Genomic DNA, 23,016 nt, shown 5'->3' on the forward strand with positions numbered 1-23,016 from the left:
TGACCCCCAGGTTATTCCTCATCTCCCTCCACCATGACCCCCAGGCTATTCCTCATCTCCTTCCACCATGACCCCAGGTTATTCCTCATCTCCCTCCACCAGGACCCCCAGGTTATTCCTCAACTCCCTCCACCATGACCCCCAGGTTATTCCTCATCTCCCTCCACCATGACCCCCAGGTTATTCCTCATCTCCCTCCACCATGACCCCAAGTTATTCCTCATCTCCCTCCACCATGACCCCCAGGTTATTCCTCATCTCCCTCCACTATGACCCCCAGGTTATTCCTCATCTCCCTCCACCATGACCCCCAGGTTATTCCTCAACTCCCTCCACCATGACCCCCAGGTTATTCCTCATCTCCCTCCACCATGACCCCCAGGTTATTCCTCATCTCCCTCCACCATGACCCCAAGTTATTCCTCATCTCCCTCCACCATGACCCCCAGGTTATTCCTCATCTCCCTCCACTATGACCCCCAGGTTATTCCTCATCTCCCTCCACCATGACCCCCAGGTTATTCCCCCTCTCCCTCCACCATGACCCCCATATTATTCCTCATCTCCCTCCACTGTGACCCCCAGGTTATTTCTCATCTCCCTCCACCATGACACCCAGGTTACTCCTCATCTCCCTCCACCATGACCCCCAGGTTATTCCTCATCTCCCTCCACTATGACCCCCAGGTTATTCCTCATCTCCCTCCACCATGACCCCCAGGTTATTCCCCCTCTCCCTCCACCATGACCCCCAGATTATTCCTCATCTCCCTCCACCATGTCCCCTAGGTTATTCCTCATCTCCCTCCACCAGGACCCCCAGGTTATTCCTCATCTCCCTCCACCATGACCCCCAGGTTATTCCTCATCCCCCTCCACCATGACCCCTCGGTTATTCCTCATCTCCCTCCACCATGACCCCCAGGTTATTTCTCATCTCCCTCCACTATGACCCCTAGGTAATTACTCATCTCTCTCCACCATGACCCCAGGTTACTCCTCATCTCCCTCCACCATGACCCCAGGTTATCCTTCATCCCCCTCCACCATGACCACCAGGTTATTCCTCATCTCCCTCCACCATGACCCCCAGGTTATTCCTCATCTCCCTCCACCATGACCCCCAGGCTATTCCTCATCTCCTTCCACCATGACCCCAGGTTATTCCTCATCTCCCTCCACCAGGACCCCCAGGTTATTCCTCAACTCCCTCCACCATGACCCCCAGGTTATTCCTCATCTCCCTCCACCATGACCCCCAGGTTATTCCTCATCTCCCTCCACCATGACCCCAAGTTATTCCTCATCTCCCTCCACCATGACCCCCAGGTTATTCCTAATCTCCCTCCACCATGACCCCCAGGCTATTCCTCATCTCCTTCCACCATGACCCCCAGGTTATTCCTCATCTCCCTCCACCATGACCCCCAGGCTATTCATCATCTTCCTCCACCATGACCCCCAGGTTATTCCTCATCTTCCTCCATTATGACCCCAAGGTTATTCCTCATCACCCCCCACCATGACCCCTAGGTTATTCCTCATCTCCCTCCACCATGACCCCCATATTATTCCTCATCTCCCTCCACCGTGACCCCCAGGTTATTTCTCATCTCCCTCCACCATGACCCCCAGGTTATTCCTCATCTCCCTCCACCATGACCCCCAGGTTATTCCTCATCTCCATCCACCATGACCCCCAGGTTATTCCCCCTCTCCCTCCACCATGACCCCCAGATTATTCCTCAACTCCCTCCACCATGTCCCCCAGGTTATTCCTCATCTCCATCCACAATGACCCCAAGGTTATTCCTCATCTCCCTCCACCATGACCCCAAGGTTATTCCTCATCTCCCTCCACCATGACCCCTGGGTTATTCCTCATCTCTCTCCACCATGACTCCAAGGTTATACCTCATCTCCCTCCACCATGACCCCAGGTAATTCCTCATCTCCCTCCACCATGACCCCTGGGTTATTCCTCATCTACCTCCAGCAGGACCCCCAGTTTATTCCTCAACTCCCTCCACCATGAACCCCGTGTTATTCCTCAACTCCCTCCACCATGACCCCCAGGTTATTCCTCATCTTCCTCCATCATGACCCCCAGATTATTCCTCATCTCCCTCCACCATGACCCCCAGGTTATTCCTCATCTCCCTCCACCATGACCCCCATATTATTCCTCATCTCCCTCCATTGTGACCCCCAAGTTATTTCTCATCTCCCTCCACCAGGACCCCAAGGTTATTCCTCATCTCTCTACATCGTGACCCCTGGGTTATTCCTCATCTCCCTCCACCAGGACCCCTGGGTTATTCCTCATCTCCCTCCACCATGACTTCCAGGTTATGTCTCATCTCTCTCCACCATGAACCCCAGGCTATTCCTCATCTCCCTCCACCATGACCCTAGGTTATTCCTCATCTCTCTTCATCATGACTCCCAGGTTATACCTCATCTCCCTCCACCATGACCCCCAGGTTATTCCTCATCTCCCTCCACCATGACCCCTGGGTTATTCCTCATCTCCCTCCACCAGGACCCCCAGGTTATTCCTAATCTCCCTCCACCATGACCCGCAGGTTATACCTCATCTCCCTCCACCATGACCCCCAGGTTATTCCTCATCTCTCTCCATCATGACTCCAAGGTTATACCTCATCTCCCTCCACCATGACCCCCAGGTTATTCCTCATCTCCCTCCACCATGACCCCAGGTTATTCCTCATCTCCCTCCACAATGAGCCCCAGGTTATTCCTCATCTCCCTCCACCATGACCCCCAGGCTATTCCTCATCTCCTTCCACCATGACCCCCAGGTTATTCTTCATCTCCCTCCACCATGACCCCCTGGTTATTCCTCATCTCCCTCCACCATGACCCCCAGGTTATTCCTCATCTTCCTCCATCATGACCCCAAGGTTATTCCTCATCATCCCCCACCATGACCCCTAGGTTATTCCTAATCTCCCTCCACCATGACCCCCATATTATTCCTCATCTCCCTCCACTGTGACCCCCAGGTTATTTCTCATCTCCCTCCACCATGACCCCCAGGTTATTCCTCATCTCCCTCCACCATGACCCTAGGTTACTCCTCATCTCCCTCCACCATGACCCCCAGGTTATTCCTCATCTCCCTCCACTATGACCCCCAGGTTATTCCTCATCTCCCTCCACCATGACCCCCAGGTTATTCCCCCTCTCCCTCCACCATGACCCCCAGATTATTCCTCATCTCCCTCCACCATGACCCCTGGGTTATTCCTCATCTCCCTCCACCAGGACCCCCAGGTTATTCCTCATCTCCCTCCACCATGACCCTAGGTTATTCCTCATCTCTCTTCATCATGACTCCCAGGTTATACCTCATCTCCCTCCACCATGACCCCCAGGTTATTCCTCATCTCCCTCCACCATGACTCCTGGGTTATTCCTCATCTCCCTCCACCAGGACCCCCAGGTTATTCCTAATCTCCCTCCACCATGACCCGCAGGTTATACCTCATCTCCCTCCACCATGACCCCCAGGTTATTCCTCATCTCTCTCCATCATGACTCCCAGGTTATACCTCATCTCCCTCCACCATGACCCCCAGGTTATTCCTCATCTCCCTCCACCATGACCCCAGGTTATTCCTCATCTCCCTCCACCATGACCCCCGGGTTATTCCTCATCTCCCTCCACCATGTCCCCCAGATTATTCCTCAACTCCCTCCACCATGTCCCCCAGGTTATTCCTCATCTCCCTCCACAATGACCCCAAGGTTATTCCTCATCTCCCTCCACCATGACCCCAAGGTTATACCTCATCTCCCTCCACCATGACCCCAGGTAATTCCTCATCTCCCTCCACCATGACCCCTGGGTTATTCCTCATCTACCTCCAGCAGGACCCCCAGTTTATTCCTCAACTCCCTCCACCATGACCCCCGGGTTACTCCTCAACTCCCTCCACCATGACCCCCAGGTTATTCCTCATCTTCCTCCATCATGACCCCCAGATTATTCCTCATCTCCCTCCACCATGACCCCCAGGCTATTCCTCATCTCCTTCCACCATGACCCCCAGGTTATTCTTCATCTCCCTCCACCATGACCCCCTGGTTATTCCTCATCTCCCTCCACCATGACCCCCAGGTTATTCCTCATCTTCCTCCATCATGACCCCAAGGTTATTCCTCATCATCCCCCACCATGACCCCTAGGTTATTCCTAATCTCCCTCCACCATGACCCCCACATTATTCCCCATCTCCCTCCACTGTGACCCCCAGGTTATTTCTCATCTCCCTCCACCATGACCCCCAGGTTATTCCTCATCTCCCTCCACCATGACCCTAGGTTACTCCTCATCTCCCTCCACCATGTCCCCCAGGTTATTCCTCATCTCCCTCCACTATGACCCCCAGGTTATTCCTCATCTCCCTCCACCATGACCCCCAGGTTATTCCCCCTCTCCCTCCACCATGACCCCCAGATTATTCCTCATCTCCCTCCACCATGACCCCTGGGTTATTCCTCATCTCCCTCCACCAGGACCCCCAGGTTATTCCTCATCTCCCTCCACCATGACCCCCGGGTTATTCCTCATCTCCCTCCACCATGACCCCTATATTATTCCTCATCTCCCTCCACCATGACCCCCAGGTTATTTCTCATCTCCCTCCACCATGACCCCTAGGTAATTCCTCATCTCTCTTCACCATGACCCCAGGTTACTCCTCATCACCCTCCACCATTTCCCCCAGGTTATCCTTCATCCCCCTCCACCATGACCCCCAGGTTATTCCTCATCTCCCTCCACCATGACCCCCAGGTTATTCCTCATCTCCCTCCACCATGACCCCCAGGCTATTCCTCATCTCCTTCCACCATGACCCCAGGTTATTCCTCATCTCCCTCCACCAGGACCCCCAGGTTATTCCTCAACTCCCTCCACCAGGACCCCCAGGTTATTCCTCATCTCCCTCCAACATGACCCCCAGGTTATTCCTCATCTCCCTCCACCATGACCCCAAGTTATTCCTCATCTCCCTCCACCATAACCCCCAGGTTATTCCTCATCTCCCTCCACCATGACCCCCAGGCTATTCCTCATCTCCTTCCACCATGACCCGCAGGTTATTCTTCATCTCCCTCCACCATGACCCCCTGGTTATTCCTCATCTTCCTCCACCATGACCCCCAGGTTATTCCTAATCTTCCTCCATCATGACACCAAGGTTATTCCTCATCATCCCCCACCATGACCCCTAGGTTATTCCTCATCTCCCTCCACCATGACCCCCATATTATTCCTCATCTCCCTCCACTGTGACCCCCAGGTTATTTCTCATCTCCCTCCACCATGACCCCAGGTTACTCCTCATCTCCCTCCACCATGACCCCCAGGTTATTCCTCATCTCCCTCCACCATGACCCCCAGGTTATTCCTCTTCACCCTCCACCATGACCCCCAGGTTATTCCCCCTCTCCCTCCACCATGAACCCCAGATTATTCCTCAACTCCCTCCACCATGTCCCCCAGGTTATCCCTCATCCCCCTCCACCATGACCCCCAGGTTATTCCTCATCTCCCTCCACAATGACCCCAAGGTTATTCCTCACCTCCCTCCACCATGACCCCAAGGTTATTCCTCATCTCCCTCCACCATGACCCCAAGGTTATTCCTCATCTCCCTCCACCATGACCCCTGGGTTATTCCTCATCTCCCTCCACCAGGACCCCCAGTTTATTCCTCAACTCCCTCCACCATGACCCCCAGGTTATTCCTCATCTCCCTCCACCATGACCCACAGGTTATTCCTCATCTTCCTCCATCATGTCCCCCAGGTTATTCCTCATCTCCCTCCACCATGACCCCCAGGTTATTCCTCATCTCCCTCCACCATGACCCCCATATTATTCCTCATCTCCCTCCACTGTGACCCCCAAGTTATTTCTCATCTCCCTCCACCAGGACCCCAAGGTTATTCCTCATCTCTCTCCATCGTGACCCCTGGGTTATTCCTCATCTCCCTCCACCAGGACCCCTGGGTTATTCCTCATCTCCCTCCACCATGACCTCCAGGTTATGTCTCATCTCCCTCCACCATGAACCCCAGGCTATTCCTCATCTCCCTCCACCATGACCCTAGGTTATTCCTCATCTCTCTTCATCATGACTCCCAGGTTATACCTCAACTCCCTCCACCATGACCCCCAGGTTATTCCTCATCTCCCTCCACCATGACCCCTGGGTTATTCCTCATCTCCCTCCACCAGGACCCTCAGGTTATTCCTCATCTCCCTCCACCATGACCCCCGGGTTATTCCTCATCCCCCTCCACCATGACCCCTGGGTTATTCCTCATCTCCCTCCACCAGGACCCCCAGGTTATTCCTCATCTCCCTCCACCATGACCCCCGGGTTATTCCTCATCCCCCTCCACCATGACCCCTCGGTTATTCCTCATCTCCCTCCACCATGACCCCCAGGTTATTCCTCATCTCCCTCCACAATGACCCCAAGGTTATTCCTCATCTCCCTCCACCATGACCCGAAGGTTATTCCTCATCTCCCTCCACCATGACCCCTGGGTTATTCCTCATCTCCCTCCACCAGGACCACTGGGTTATTCCTCATCTCCCTCCACCAGGACCCCCAGTTTATTCCTCAACTTCCTCCACCATGACCCCCAGGTTATTCCTCATCTCCCTCCACCATGACCCCCAGGTTATTCCTCATCTTCCTCCATCATGACCCCCAGGTTATTCCTCATCTCCCTCCACCATGACCCCCAGGTAATTCCTCATCTCCCTCCACCATGACCCCCATATTATTCCTCATCTCCCTCCACTGTGACCCCCAAGTTATTTCTCATCTCCCTCCACCAGGACCCCAAGGTTATTCCTCATCTCTCTACATCGTGACCCCTGGGTTATTCCTCATCTCCCTCCACCAGGACCCCTGGGTTATTCCTCATCTCCCTCCACCATGACCTCCAGGTTATGTCTCATCTCCCTCCACCATGAACCCCAGGCTATTCCTCATCTCCCTCCACCATGACCCTAGGTTATTCCTCATCTCTCTTCAACATGACTCCCAGGTTATACCTCAACTCCCTCCACCATGACCCCCAGGTTATTCCTCATCTCCCTCCACCATGACCCCTGGGTTATTCCTCATCTCCCTCCACCAAGACCCCCAGGTTATTCCTCATCTCCCTCCACCATGACCCGCAGGTTATACCTCATCTCCCTCCACCATGACCCCCAGGTTATTTCTCATCTCTCTCCATCATGACTCCCAGGTTATACCTCATCTCCCTCCACCATGACCCCCAGGTTATTCCTCATCTCCCTCCACCATGACCCCAGGTTATTCCTCATCTCCCTCCACAATGAGCCCCAGGTTATTCCTCATCTCCCTCCACCATGACCCCCAGGTTATTCCTCATCTTCCTCCATCATGACCCCAAGGTTATTACTCATCTTCCCCCCCCATGAGCCCTAGGTTATTCCTAATCTCCCTCCACCATGACCCCCATATTATTCCTCATCTCCCTCCACTGTGACCCCCAGGTTATTTCTCATCTCCCTCCACCATGACCCCCAGGTTATTCCTCATCTCCCTCCACCATGACCCCAGGTTACTCCTCATCTCCCTCCACCATGACCCCCAGGTTATTCCTCATCTCCCTCCACTATGACCCCCAGGTTATTCCTCATCTCCCTCCACCATGACCCCCAGGCTATTCCTCATCTCCTTCCACCATGACAACCAGGTTATTTCTCATCTCCCTCCACCATGACCCCCAGGCTATTCCTCATCTTACTCCACCATGACCCCCAGGTTATTCCTCATCTTCCACCATTATGACCCAAAGGTTATTCCTCATCACCCCCCACCATGACCCCAAGGTTATTCCTCATCTCCCTCCACCATGACCCCCATATTATTCCTCATCTCCCTCCACTGTGACCCCCAGGTTATTTCTCATCTCCCTCCACCATGACCCCCAGGTTATTCCTCATCTCCCTCCACCATGACCCCTAGGTTATTCATCATCTCCCTCCACCATGACCCCCAGGTTATTCCCCCTCTCCCTCCACCATGACCCCCAGATTATTCCTCAACTCCCTCCACCAGGTCCCCCAGGTTATTCCTCATCTCCCTCCACAATGACCCCAAGGTTATTCCTCATCTCCCTCCACCATGACCCCAAGGTTATTCCTCATCTCCCTCCACCATGACCCCTGGGTTATTCCTCATCTCTCTCCACCATGACTCCAAGGTTATACCTCATCTCCCTCCACCATGACCCCAGGTAATTCCTCATCTCCCTCCACCATGACCCCTGGGTTATTCCTCATCTACCTCCAGCAGGACCCCCAGTTTATTCCTCAACTCCCTCTACCATGACCCCCGGGTTATTCCTCAACTCCCTCCACCATGACCCCCAGGTTATTCCTCATCTTCCTCCATCATGACCCCCAGATTATTCCTCATCTCCCTCCACCATGACCCCCAGGTTATTCCTCATCTCCCTCCACCATGACCCCTATATTATTCCTCATCTCCCTCCACTGTGACCCCCAAGTTATTTCTCATCTCCCTCCACCAGGACCCCAAGGTTATTCCTCATCTCTCTCCATCGTGACCCCTGGGTTATTCCTCATCTCCCTCCACCAGGACCCCTGGGTTATTCCTCATCTCCCTCCACCATGACCTCCAGGTTATGTCTCATCTCCCTCCACCATGAACCCCAGGCTATTCCTCATCTCCCTCCACCATGACCCTAGGTTATTCCTCATCTCTCTTCATCATGACTCCCAGGTTATACCTCATCTCCCTAGACCATGACCCCCAGGTTATTCCTCATCTCCCTCCACCATGACCCCTGGGTTATTCCTCATCTCCCTCCACCAGGACCCCCAGGTTATTCCTAATCTCCCTCCACCATGACCCGCAGGTTATACCTCATCTCCCTCCACCATGACCCCCAGGTTATTCCTCATCTCTCTCCATCATGACTCCCAGGTTATACCTCATCTCCCTCCACCATGACTCCCAGGTTATTCCTCATCTCCCTCCACAATGAGCCCCAGCTTATTCCTCATCTCCCTCCACCATGACCCCCAGGTTATTCCTCATCTTCCTCCATCATGACCCCAAGGTTATTCCTCATCATCCCCCACCATGACCCCTAGGTTATTCCTAATCTCCCTCCACCATGACCCCCATATTATTCCTCATCTCCCTCCACTGTGACCCCCAGGTTATTTCTCATCTCCCTCCACCATGACCCCCAGGTTATTCCTCATCTCCCTCCACCATGACCCCAGGTTACTCCTCATCTCCCTCCACCATGACCCCCAGGTTATTCCTCATCTCCCTCCACTATGACCCCCAGGTTATTCCTCATCTCCCTCCACCATGACCCCCAGGTTATTCCCCCTCTCCCTCCACCATGACCCCCAGATTATTCCTCATCTCCCTCCACCATGACCCCTAGGTTATTCCTCATCTCCCTCCACCATGACCCCCAGGTTATTCCCCCTCTCCCTCCACCATGACCCACAGGTTATTCCTCATCTCCCTCCACCATGACCCCCAGGTTATTCCTCATCCCCCTCCACCATGACCCCTCGGTTATTCCTCATCTCCCTCCACCATGACCCCCAGGTTATTTCTCATCTCCCTCCACTATGACCCCTAGGTAATTACTCATCTCTCTCCACCATGACCCCAGGTTACTCCTCATCTCCCTCCACCATGACCCCAGGTTATCCTTCATCCCCCTCCACCATGACCCCCAGGTTATTCCTCATCTCCCTCCACCATGACCCCCAGGTTATTCCTCATCTCCCTCCACCATGACCCCCAGGCTATTCCTCATCTCCTTCCACCATGACCCCAGGTTATTCCTCATCTCCCTCCACCAGGACCCCCAGGTTATTCCTCAACTCCCTCCACCATGACCCCCAGGTTATTCCTCATCTCCCTCCACCATGACCCCCAGGTTATTCCTCATCTCCCTCCACCATGACCCCAAGTTATTCCTCATCTCCCTCCACCATGACCCCCAGGTTATTCCTCATCTCCCTCCACTATGACCCCCAGGTTATTCCTCATCTCCCTCCACCATGACCCCCAGGTTATTCCTCAACTCCCTCCACCATGACCCCCAGGTTATTCCTCATCTCCCTCCACCATGACCCCCAGGTTATTCCTCATCTCCCTCCACCATGACCCCAAGTTATTCCTCATCTCCCTCCACCATGACCCCCAGGTTATTCCTCATCTCCCTCCACTATGACCCCCAGGTTATTCCTCATCTCCCTCCACCATGACCCCCAGGTTATTCCCCCTCTCCCTCCACCATGACCCCCATATTATTCCTCATCTCCCTCCACTGTGACCCCCAGGTTATTTCTCATCTCCCTCCACCATGACACCCAGGTTACTCCTCATCTCCCTCCACCATGACCCCCAGGTTATTCCTCATCTCCCTCCACTATGACCCCCAGGTTATTCCTCATCTCCCTCCACCATGACCCCCAGGTTATTCCCCCTCTCCCTCCACCATGACCCCCAGATTATTCCTCATCTCCCTCCACCATGTCCCCTAGGTTATTCCTCATCTCCCTCCACCAGGACCCCCAGGTTATTCCTCATCTCCCTCCACCATGACCCCCAGGTTATTCCTCATCCCCCTCCACCATGACCCCTCGGTTATTCCTCATCTCCCTCCACCATGACCCCCAGGTTATTTCTCATCTCCCTCCACTATGACCCCTAGGTAATTACTCATCTCTCTCCACCATGACCCCAGGTTACTCCTCATCTCCCTCCACCATGACCCCAGGTTATCCTTCATCCCCCTCCACCATGACCACCAGGTTATTCCTCATCTCCCTCCACCATGACCCCCAGGTTATTCCTCATCTCCCTCCACCATGACCCCCAGGCTATTCCTCATCTCCTTCCACCATGACCCCAGGTTATTCCTCATCTCCCTCCACCAGGACCCCCAGGTTATTCCTCAACTCCCTCCACCATGACCCCCAGGTTATTCCTCATCTCCCTCCACCATGACCCCCAGGTTATTCCTCATCTCCCTCCACCATGACCCCAAGTTATTCCTCATCTCCCTCCACCATGACCCCCAGGTTATTCCTAATCTCCCTCCACCATGACCCCCAGGCTATTCCTCATCTCCTTCCACCATGACCCCCAGGTTATTCCTCATCTCCCTCCACCATGACCCCCAGGCTATTCATCATCTTCCTCCACCATGACCCCCAGGTTATTCCTCATCTTCCTCCATTATGACCCCAAGGTTATTCCTCATCACCCCCCACCATGACCCCTAGGTTATTCCTCATCTCCCTCCACCATGACCCCCATATTATTCCTCATCTCCCTCCACCGTGACCCCCAGGTTATTTCTCATCTCCCTCCACCATGACCCCCAGGTTATTCCTCATCTCCCTCCACCATGACCCCCAGGTTATTCCTCATCTCCATCCACCATGACCCCCAGGTTATTCCCCCTCTCCCTCCACCATGACCCCCAGATTATTCCTCAACTCCCTCCACCATGTCCCCCAGGTTATTCCTCATCTCCCTCCACAATGACCCCAAGGTTATTCCTCATCTCCCTCCACCATGACCCCAAGGTTATTCCTCATCTCCCTCCACCATGACCCCTGGGTTATTCCTCATCTCTCTCCACCATGACTCCAAGGTTATACCTCATCTCCCTCCACCATGACCCCAGGTAATTCCTCATCTCCCTCCACCATGACCCCTGGGTTATTCCTCATCTACCTCCAGCAGGACCCCCAGTTTATTCCTCAACTCCCTCCACCATGAACCCCGTGTTATTCCTCAACTCCCTCCACCATGACCCCCAGGTTATTCCTCATCTTCCTCCATCATGACCCCCAGATTATTCCTCATCTCCCTCCACCATGACCCCCAGGTTATTCCTCATCTCCCTCCACCATGACCCCCATATTATTCCTCATCTCCCTCCATTGTGACCCCCAAGTTATTTCTCATCTCCCTCCACCAGGACCCCAAGGTTATTCCTCATCTCTCTACATCGTGACCCCTGGGTTATTCCTCATCTCCCTCCACCAGGACCCCTGGGTTATTCCTCATCTCCCTCCACCATGACTTCCAGGTTATGTCTCATCTCTCTCCACCATGAACCCCAGGCTATTCCTCATCTCCCTCCACCATGACCCTAGGTTATTCCTCATCTCTCTTCATCATGACTCCCAGGTTATACCTCATCTCCCTCCACCATGACCCCCAGGTTATTCCTCATCTCCCTCCACCATGACCCCTGGGTTATTCCTCATCTCCCTCCACCAGGACCCCCAGGTTATTCCTAATCTCCCTCCACCATGACCCGCAGGTTATACCTCATCTCCCTCCACCATGACCCCCAGGTTATTCCTCATCTCTCTCCATCATGACTCCAAGGTTATACCTCATCTCCCTCCACCATGACCCCCAGGTTATTCCTCATCTCCCTCCACCATGACCCCAGGTTATTCCTCATCTCCCTCCACAATGAGCCCCAGGTTATTCCTCATCTCCCTCCACCATGACCCCCAGGCTATTCCTCATCTCCTTCCACCATGACCCCCAGGTTATTCTTCATCTCCCTCCACCATGACCCCCTGGTTATTCCTCATCTCCCTCCACCATGACCCCCAGGTTATTCCTCATCTTCCTCCATCATGACCCCAAGGTTATTCCTCATCATCCCCCACCATGACCCCTAGGTTATTCCTAATCTCCCTCCACCATGACCCCCATATTATTCCTCATCTCCCTCCACTGTGACCCCCAGGTTATTTCTCATCTCCCTCCACCATGACCCCCAGGTTATTCCTCATCTCCCTCCACCATGACCCTAGGTTACTCCTCATCTCCCTCCACCATGACCCCCAGGTTATTCCTCATCTCCCTCCACTATGACCCCCAGGTTATTCCTCATCTCCCTCCACCATGACCCCCAGGTTATTCCCCCTCTCCCTCCACCATGACCCCCAGATTATTCCTCATCTCCCTCCACCATGACCCCTGGGTTATTCCTCATCTCCCTCCACCAGGACCCCCAGGTTATTCCTCATCTCCCTCCACCATGACCCTAGGTTATTCCTCATCTCTCTTCATCATGACTCCCAGGTTATACCTCATCTCCCTCCACCATGACCCCCAGGTTATTCCTCATCTCCCTCCACCATGACTCCTGGGTTATTCCTCATCTCCCTCCACCAGGACCCCCAGGTTATTCCTAATCTCCCTCCACCATGACCCGCAGGTTATACCTCATCTCCCTCCACCATGACCCCCAGGTTATTCCTCATCTCTCTCCATCATGACTCCCAGGTTATACCTCATCTCCCTCCACCATGACCCCCAGGTTATTCCTCATCTCCCTCCACCATGACCCCAGGTTATTCCTCATCTCCCTCCACCATGACCCCCGGGTTATTCCTCATCTCCCTCCACCATGTCCCCCAGATTATTCCTCAACTCCCTCCACCATGTCCCCCAGGTTATTCCTCATCTCCCTCCACAATGACCCCAAGGTTATTCCTCATCTCCCTCCACCATGACCCCAAGGTTATACCTCAACTCCCTCCACCATGACCCCAGGTAATTCCTCATCTCCCTCCACCATGACCCCTGGGTTATTCCTCATCTACCTCCAGCAGGACCCCCAGTTTATTCCTCAACTCCCTCCACCATGACCCCCGGGTTACTCCTCAACTCCCTCCACCATGACCCCCAGGTTATTCCTCATCTTCCTCCATCATGACCCCCAGATTATTCCTCATCTCCCTCCACCATGACCCCCAGGCTATTCCTCATCTCCTTCCACCATGACCCCCAGGTTATTCTTCATCTCCCTCCACCATGACCCCCTGGTTATTCCTCATCTCCCTCCACCATGACCCCCAGGTTATTCCTCATCTTCCTCCATCATGACCCCAAGGTTATTCCTCATCATCCCCCACCATGACCCCTAGGTTATTCCTAATCTCCCTCCACCATGACCCCCACATTATTCCCCATCTCCCTCCACTGTGACCCCCAGGTTATTTCTCATCTCCCTCCACCATGACCCCCAGGTTATTCCTCATCTCCCTCCACCATGACCCTAGGTTACTCCTCATCTCCCTCCACCATGTCCCCCAGGTTATTCCTCATCTCCCTCCACTATGACCCCCAGGTTATTCCTCATCTCCCTCCACCATGACCCCCAGGTTATTCCCCCTCTCCCTCCACCATGACCCCCAGATTATTCCTCATCTCCCTCCACCATGACCCCTGGGTTATTCCTCATCTCCCTCCACCAGGACCCCCAGGTTATTCCTCATCTCCCTCCACCATGACCCCCGGGTTATTCCTCATCTCCCTCCACCATGACCCCTATATTATTCCTCATCTCCCTCCACCATGACCCCCAGGTTATTTCTCATCTCCCTCCACCATGACCCCTAGGTAATTCCTCATCTCTCTTCACCATGACCCCAGGTTACTCCTCATCACCCTCCACCATTTCCCCCAGGTTATCCTTCATCCCCCTCCACCATGACCCCCAGGTTATTCCTCATCTCCCTCCACCATGACCCCCAGGTTATTCCTCATCTCCCTCCACCATGACCCCCAGGCTATTCCTCATCTCCTTCCACCATGACCCCAGAATATTCCTCATCTCCCTCCACCAGGACCCCCAGGTTATTCCTCAACTCCCTCCACCAGGACCCCCAGGTTATTCCTCATCTCCCTCCAACATGACCCCCAGGTTATTCCTCATCTCCCTCCACCATGACCCCAAGTTATTCCTCATCTCCCTCCACCATAACCCCCAGGTTATTCCTCATCTCCCTCCACCATGACCCCCAGGCTATTCCTCATCTCCTTCCACCATGACCCGCAGGTTATTCTTCATCTCCCTCCACCATGACCCCCTGGTTATTCCTCATCTTCCTCCACCATGACCCCCAGGTTATTCCTAATCTTCCTCCATCATGACCCCAAGGTTATTCCTCATCATCCCCCACCATGACCCCTAGGTTATTCCTCATCTCCCTCCACCATGACCCCCATATTATTCCTCATCTCCCTCCACTGTGACCCCCAGGTTATTTCTCATCTCCCTCCACCATGACCCCAGGTTACTCCTCATCTCCCTCCACCATGACCCCCAGGTTATTCCTCATCTCCCTCCACCATGACCCCCAGGTTATTCCTCTTCACCCTCCACCATGACCCCCAGGTTATTCCCCCTCTCCCTCCACCATGAACCCCAGATTATTCCTCAACTCCCTCCACCATGTCCCCCAGGTTATCCCTCATCCCCCTCCACCATGACCCCCAGGTTATTCCCCCTCTCCCCCCACCATGACCCGCAGGTTATTCCTCATCTCCCTCCACCATGAACCCCATATTATTCCTCATCTTCCTCCATCATGACCCCCAGGTTATTCCTCATCTTCCTCCATCATGACCCCAAGGTTATTCCTAATCTCCCTCCACCATGACCCCCATATTATTCCTCATCTCCCTCCACTGTGACCCCCAGGTTATTTCTCATCTCCCTCCACCATGACCCCCAGGTTATTCTTCATCTCCCTCCACCATGACCCCCAGGTTATTCCTCATCTTCCTCCATCATGACCCCAAGGTTATTCCTAATCTCCCTCCACCATGACCCCCATATTATTCCTCATCTCCCTCCACTGTGACCCCCAGGTTATTTCTCATCTCCCTCCACCATGACCCCCAGGTTATTCCTCATCTCCCTCCACCATGACCCTAGGTTACTCCTCATCTCCCTCCACCATGACCCCCAGGTTATTCCTCATCTCCCTCCACTATGACCCCCAGGTTATTCCCCCTCTCCCTCCACCATGACCCCCAGATTATTCCTCATCTCCCTCCACCATGACCCCTGGGTTATTCCTCATCTCCCTCCACCAGGACCCCCAGGTTATTCCTCATCTCCCTCCACCATGACCCCCGGGTTATTCTTCATCTCCCTCCACCATGACCCCAAGGTAATTCCTCATCTCTCTCCACCATGACCCCAGGTTACTCCTCATCTCCCTCCACCATTTCCCCCAGGTTATCCTTTATCCCCCTCCACCATGACCCCCAGGTTATTCCTCATCTCCCTCCACCATGACCCCCAGGTTATTCCTCATCTCCCTCCACCATGACCCCCAGGCTATTCCTCATCTCCTTCCACCATGACCCCAGGTTATTCCTCATTTCCCTCCACCAGGACCCCCAGGTTATTCCTCAACTCCCTCCACCATGACCCCCAGGTTATTCCTCATCTCCCTCCACCATGACCCCAAGTTATTCCTCATCTCCCTCCACCATGACCCCCAGGTTATTCCTCATCTCCCTCCACCATGACCCCCAGGCTATTCCTCATCTCCTTCCACCATGACCCCCAGGTTATTCTTCATCTCCCTCCAACATGACCCCCAGGTTATTCCTCATCTCCCTCCACCATGACCCCAAGTTATTCCTCATCTCCCTCCACCATGACCCCCAGGTTATTCCTCATCTCCCTCCACCAGGACCCCCAGGTTATTCCTCATCTCCTTCCACCATGACCCCAGGTTATTCCTCATCTCCCTCCACCAGGACCCCCAGGTTATTCCTCAACTCCCTCCACCAGGACCACCAGGTTATTCCTCATCTCCCTCCACCATGACCCCCAGGTTATTCCTCATCTCCCTCCACCATGACCCCCAGGCTATTCCTCATCTCCTTCCACCATGACCCCCAGGTTATTCTTCATCTCCCTCCAACATGACCCCCAGGTTATTCCTCATCTCCCTCCACCATGACCCCAAGTTATTCCTCATCTCCCTCCACCATGACCCCCAGGTTATTCCTCATCTCCCTCCACCAGGACCCCCAGGCTATTCCTAATCTCCCTCCACCATGACCCGCAGGTTATACCTCATCTCCCTCCACCATGACCCCCTGGTTATTCCTCATCTCTCTCCATCATGACTCCCAGGTTATACCTCATCTCCCTCCACCATGACCCCCAGGTTATTCCTCATCTCCCTCCACCATGACCCCAGGTTATTCCTCATCTCCCTCCACAATGAGCCCCAGGTTATGCCTCATCTCCCTCCACCATGACCCCCAGGCTATTCCTCATCTCCTTCCACCATGACCCCCAGATTATTCTTCATCTCCCTCCACCATGACCCCTCGGTTATTCCTCATCTTCCTCCATCATGACCCCAAGGTTATTCCTCATAATCCCCCACCATGACCCCTAGGTTATTCCTAATCTCCCTCCACCATGACCCCCATATTATTCCTCATCTCCCTCCACCATGACCCTAGGTTACTCCTCATCTCCCTCCACCCTGACCCCCAGGTTATTCCTCATCTCCCTCCACTATGACCCCCAGGTTATTCCTCATCTCCCTCCACCATGACCCCCAGGTTATTCCCCCTCTCCCTCCACCATGACCCCCAGATTATTCCTCATCTCCCTCCACCATGACCCCTGGGTTATTCCTCATCTCCCTCCACCAGGACCCCCAGGTTATTCCTCATCTCCCTCCACCATGACCCCCGGGTTATTCCTCATCTCCCTCCACCATGACCCCTATATTATTCCTCATCTCCCTCCAACATGACCCCAGGTTATTTCTCATCTCCCTCCACCATGACCCCTAGGTAATTCCTCATCTCCCTCCACCATGACCCCCAGATTATTCCTCATCTCCCTCCACCATGACCCCTGGGTTATTCCTCATCTCCCTCCACCAGGACCCCCAGGTTATTCCTCATCTCCCTCCACCATGACCCCCGGGTTATTCCTCATCTCCCTCCACCATGACCCCTATATTATTCCTCATCTCCCTCCAACATGACCCCCAGGTTATTTCTCATCTCCCTCCACCATGACCCCTAGGTAATTCCTCATCTCTCTCCACCATGACCCCAGGTTACTCCTCATCTCCCTCCACCATTTCCCCCAGGTTATCCTTCATCCCCCTCCACCATGACCCCCAGGTTATTCCTCATCTCCCTCCACCATGACCCCCAGGTTATTCCTCATCTCCCTCCACCATGACCCCCAGGCTATTCCTCATCTCCTTCCACCATGACCCCAGGTTATTCCTCATCTCCCTCCACCAGGACCCCCAGGTTATTCCTCAACTCCCTCCACCATGACCCCCAGGTTATTCCTCATCTCCCTCCATCATGACCCCCAGGTTATTCCTCATCTCCCTCCACCATGACCCCAATTTATTCCTCATCTCCCTCCACCATGACCCCCAGGTTATTCCTCATCTCCCTCCACCATGACCCCCAGGCTATTCCTCATCTCCTTCCACCATGACCCCCAGGTTATTCTTCATCTCCCTCCACCATGACCCCCTGGTTATTCCTCATCTTCCTCAACCATGACCCCCAGGTTATTCCTAATCTTCCTCCATCATGACCCCAAGGTTATTCCTCATCATACCCCACCATGACCCCTAGGTTATTCCTCATCTCCCTCCACCATGACCCCCATATTATTCCTCATCTCCCTCCACTGTGACCCCCAGGTAATTTCTCATCTCCCTCCACCATGACCCCCAGGTTATTCCTCATCTCCCTCCACCATGACCCCAGGTTACTCCTCATCTCCCTCCACCATGACCCCCAGGTTATTCCTCATCTCCCTCCACCATGACCCCCAGGTTATTCCTCTTCGCCCTACACCATGACCCCCAGGTTATTCCCCCTCTCCCTCCACCATGAACCCCAGATTATTCCTCAACTCCCTCCACCATGTCCCCCAGATTATTCCTCAACTCCCTCCACCATGTCCCCCAGGTTATCCCTCATCCCCCTCCACCATGACCCCCAGGTTATTCCTCATCTCCCTCCACCATGAACCCCATATTATTCCTCATCTCCCTCCACCAGGACCCCCAGGTTATTTCTCATCTTCCTCCACCATGACCCCTAGGTAATTCCTCATCTCTCTCCACCATGACCCCAGGTTACTCCTCATCTCCCTCCACCAAGACCCCCAGGTTATTCCTCATCTCCCTCCACCATTTCCCCCAGGTTATCCTTCATCCCCCTCCACCATGACCCCCAGGTTATTCCTCATCTCCCTCCACCATGACCCCCAGGTTATTCCTCATCTCCCTCCACCATGACCCCCAGGCTATTCCTCATCTCCCTCCACCAGGACCCCCAGGTTACTCCTCATCTCCCTCCACCATGACCCCCAGGTTATTCCTCATCTCCCTCCACCATGACCCCCAGATTATTCCTCATCTCCCTCCACCATGTCCCCCAGGTTATCCCTCATCCCCCTCCACCATGACCCCCAGGTTATTCCTCATCTCCCTCCACCATGACCCCCAGGTTATTCCTCATCTTCCCCCACCATGACCCCCAGGTTATTCCTCATCTCCCTCCACCATGACCCCCAGGTTATTCCTCATCTTCCCCCACCATGACCCCAGCTTATTCCTCATCTCCCTCCACCACGACCCCCAGGTTATTCCTCATCTCCCTCCAGCATGACCCCCAGGTTATTCCTCATCTCCCTCCACCATGACCCCCAAGTTATTCCTCATCTCCCTCCATCATGACCCCCAGGTTATTCCCCCTCTCCCTCCACCATGACCCCCAGGTTATTCCTCATCCCCCTCCACAATGACCCCCAGGTTATTCCTCATCTCCCTCCACCATGACCCCCAGGTTATTCCCCCTCTCCCCCCACCTTGACCCCCAGGTTATTCCTCATCTCCCTCCACCATGACCCCCATATTATTCCTCATCTCCCTCCACCATGACCCCCAGGTAATTTCTCATCTCTCTCCATCATGACTCCAGGTTATCCCTCATCCCCCTCCACCATGACTCCCAGGTTATTCCTCATCTCCCTCCACCATGACCCCCAGGTAATTCCTCATCTCCCTCCACCATGACCCCCAGGTTACTCCTCACCTCCCTCCACCATGACCCCCAGGTAATTCCTCATCTCCCTCCACCATGACCCCCAGGTAATTCCTCATCTCCCTCCACCATGACCCCCAGGTTATTCCTCATCTCCCTCCACCATGACCCCCAGGTTATTCCTCATCTCCCTCCACCATGACCCCCAGGTTATTCCCCCTCTCCCTCCACCATGACCCCCAGATTATTCCTCATCTCCCTCCACCATGTCCCCCAGGTTATCCCTCATCCCCCTCCACCATGACCCCCAGGTTATCCCTCATCCCCCTCCACCATGACCCCCAGGTTATTCTTCATCACAAACCTCTTGCCATTTTTAACATGACAATTACCAGAGAAAAGGGCACATTCCATGACCCCGATCGAGGAGCATAAGATATTGGGGCTCATTTACTAAGGGTCCGTGGAGCGCGTTTTCCTCGGCAGGGATTGTGTTGCATGTGATAAGATTTTGGCGGGCTTGGACGCAACACAAATCGTGGGGCTGATTTGGACAACGCGCAAGATTTACCATTTAGAATTGTGTCGTAAGACACGCCCTTACATGCACCAGGAATAATTACATGCACCTGAAAGGAGAACGTGAACTCTGGGGACCTGAGCGGGGAAGTGACACATGCAGGATATCGGGCGCAGGATCTTAGTGACTCCCCGCACAGCGTATTATACACGGACAATGCACTTACATGCTCCAGGAAGAAGGTGAACTCCGGGGACCTGAGCGGGGAAGCTACACATGCAGGATATCGGGCGCAGGATCTTAGTGACTCCCCGCACAGCGCATTATACACGGACAATGCACTTACATGCACCAGGAAGAAGAAGGTGAACTCCGGGGACCTGAGCGGGGAAGTGACACATGCAGGATATCGGGCGCAGGATCTTAGTGACTCTCCGCACAGCGCATTATACACGGACAATGCACTTACATGCACCAGGAAGAAGGTGAACTCCGGGGACCTGAGCGGGGAAGCGACACATGCAGGATATCGGGTGCAGGATCTTAGTGACTCCCCGCACAGCGCATTATACACGGACAATGCACTTACATGCACCAGGAAGAAGAAGGTGTACTCCGGGGACCTGAGCGGGGAAGTGACACATGCCGGATATCGGGTGCAGGATCTTAGTGACTCCCCGCACAGCGCATTATACACGGACAATGCACTTACATGCACCAGGAAGAATGTGAACTCCGGGCACCTGAGCGGGGAAGCGACACATGCAGGATATCGGGCGCAGGATCTTAGTGACTCCCCGCACAGCGCATTATACACAGACAATGCACTTACATGCACCAGGAAGAAGAAGGTGAACTCCGGGGACCTGAGCGGGGAAGTGACACATGCCGGATATCGGGTGCAGGATCTTAGTGACTCCCCGCACAGCGCATTATACACGGACAATGCACTTACATGCACCAGGAAGAAGAGGGTGAACTCCGGGGACCTGAGCGGGGAAGTGACACATGCAGGATATCGGACGCAGGATCTTAGTGACTCCCCGCACAGCGCATTATACACGGACAATGCACTTACATGCACCAGGAAGAATGTGAACTCCGGGCACCTGAGCGGGGAAGCGACACATGCAGGATATCGGGCGCAGGATCTTAGTGACTCCCCGCACAGCGCATTATACACAGACAATGCACTTACATGCACCAGGAAGAAGAAGGTGAACTCCGGGGACCTGAGCGGGGAAGCGACACATGCAGAATATCGGGCGCAGGATCTTAGTGACTCCCCGCACAGCGCATTATACACGGACAATGCACTTACATACACCAGGAAGAAGGAGAACTCCGGGGACCTGAGCGGGGAAGTGACACATGCAGGATATCGGGCGCAGGATCTTAGTGACTCCCCGCACAGCGCATTATACACGGACAATGCACTTACATGCACCAGGAAGAAGAAGGTGAACTCCAGGGACCTGAGCGGGGAAGCGACACATGCAGGATATCGGGCGCAGGATCTTAGTGACTCCCCGCACAGCGCATTATACACGGACAATGCACTTACATGCACCAGGAAGAAGAAGGTGAACTCCGGGGACCTGAGCGGGGAAGCGACACATGCAGGATATCGGGCGCAGGATCTTAGTGACTCCCCGCACAGCGCATTATACACGGACAATGCACTTACATGCACCAGGAAGAAGAAGGTGAACTCCAGGGACCTGAGCGGGGAGGAGACACATGCAGGATATCGGGCGCAGGATCTTAGTGACTCCCCGCACAGCGCATTATACACGGACAATGCACTTACATGCACCAGGAAGAAGGTGAACTCCAGGGACCTGAGCGGGGAAGTGACACATGCAGGATATCGGGCGCAGGATCTTAGTGACTCCCCGCACAGCGCATTATACACGGACAATGCACTTAAATGCACCAGAAAGAAGAAGGTGAACTCCAGGGACCTGAGCGGGGAAGCGACACATGCAGGATATCAGGCGCAGGATCTTAGTGACTCCCCGCACAGCGCATTATACACGGACAATGCACTTACATGCACCAGAAAGAAGAAGTAGAACTCCAGGGACCTGAGCGGGGAAGAGACACATGCAGGATATCGGGTACAGGATCTTAGAGACTCCCCGCACAGCGCATTATACACAGACAATGCACTTACATGCATCAGGAAGAAGAAGGAGAACTCCGGGGACCTGAGCGGGAAAGTGACACATGCAGGATATTGGGCGCTGGATCTTAGTGACTCCCCGCACAGCGCATTATACACGGACAATGCACTTACATGCACCAGGAAGAAGAAGGTGAACTCCAGGGACCTGAGCGGGGAAGCGACACATGCAGGATATCGGGGGCAGGATCTTAGTGACTCCCCGCACAGCGCATTATACACGGACAATGCACTTACATGCACCAGGAAGAAGAAGGTGAACTCCAGGGACCTGAGCGGGGAAGCGACACATGCAGGATATCGGGGGCAGGATCTTAGTGACTCCCCGCACAGCGCATTATACA

General features: G+C 54.2%; 1 protein-coding gene across 3 annotated transcripts in view; it reads right to left on the reverse strand.

Moving 5' to 3' along the window:
• FAM20A (FAM20A golgi associated secretory pathway pseudokinase) overlaps positions 1-23,016 on the reverse strand; it is a 185,844-nt gene that overhangs the window by 143,406 nt on the left and 19,422 nt on the right. The window contains exon 1 of one of the 3 annotated variants that reach the window (XM_072131654.1): positions 21,929-21,980. The exons of the other annotated variants lie outside the window; for them this stretch is intronic. Within the exon in view, the coding sequence (XP_071987755.1) occupies positions 21,929-21,930 (2 nt within the window). The 5' untranslated portion in view covers positions 21,931-21,980. Of the gene's footprint in view, positions 1-21,928; positions 21,981-23,016 lie in introns of those variants that run through there. 3 annotated transcript variants of the gene reach the window in all.

This window comes from Engystomops pustulosus, unplaced genomic scaffold (genome assembly GCF_040894005.1).
Source record: "Engystomops pustulosus unplaced genomic scaffold, aEngPut4.maternal MAT_SCAFFOLD_116, whole genome shotgun sequence".
Lineage (NCBI taxonomy): Eukaryota > Metazoa > Chordata > Amphibia > Anura > Leptodactylidae > Engystomops > Engystomops pustulosus.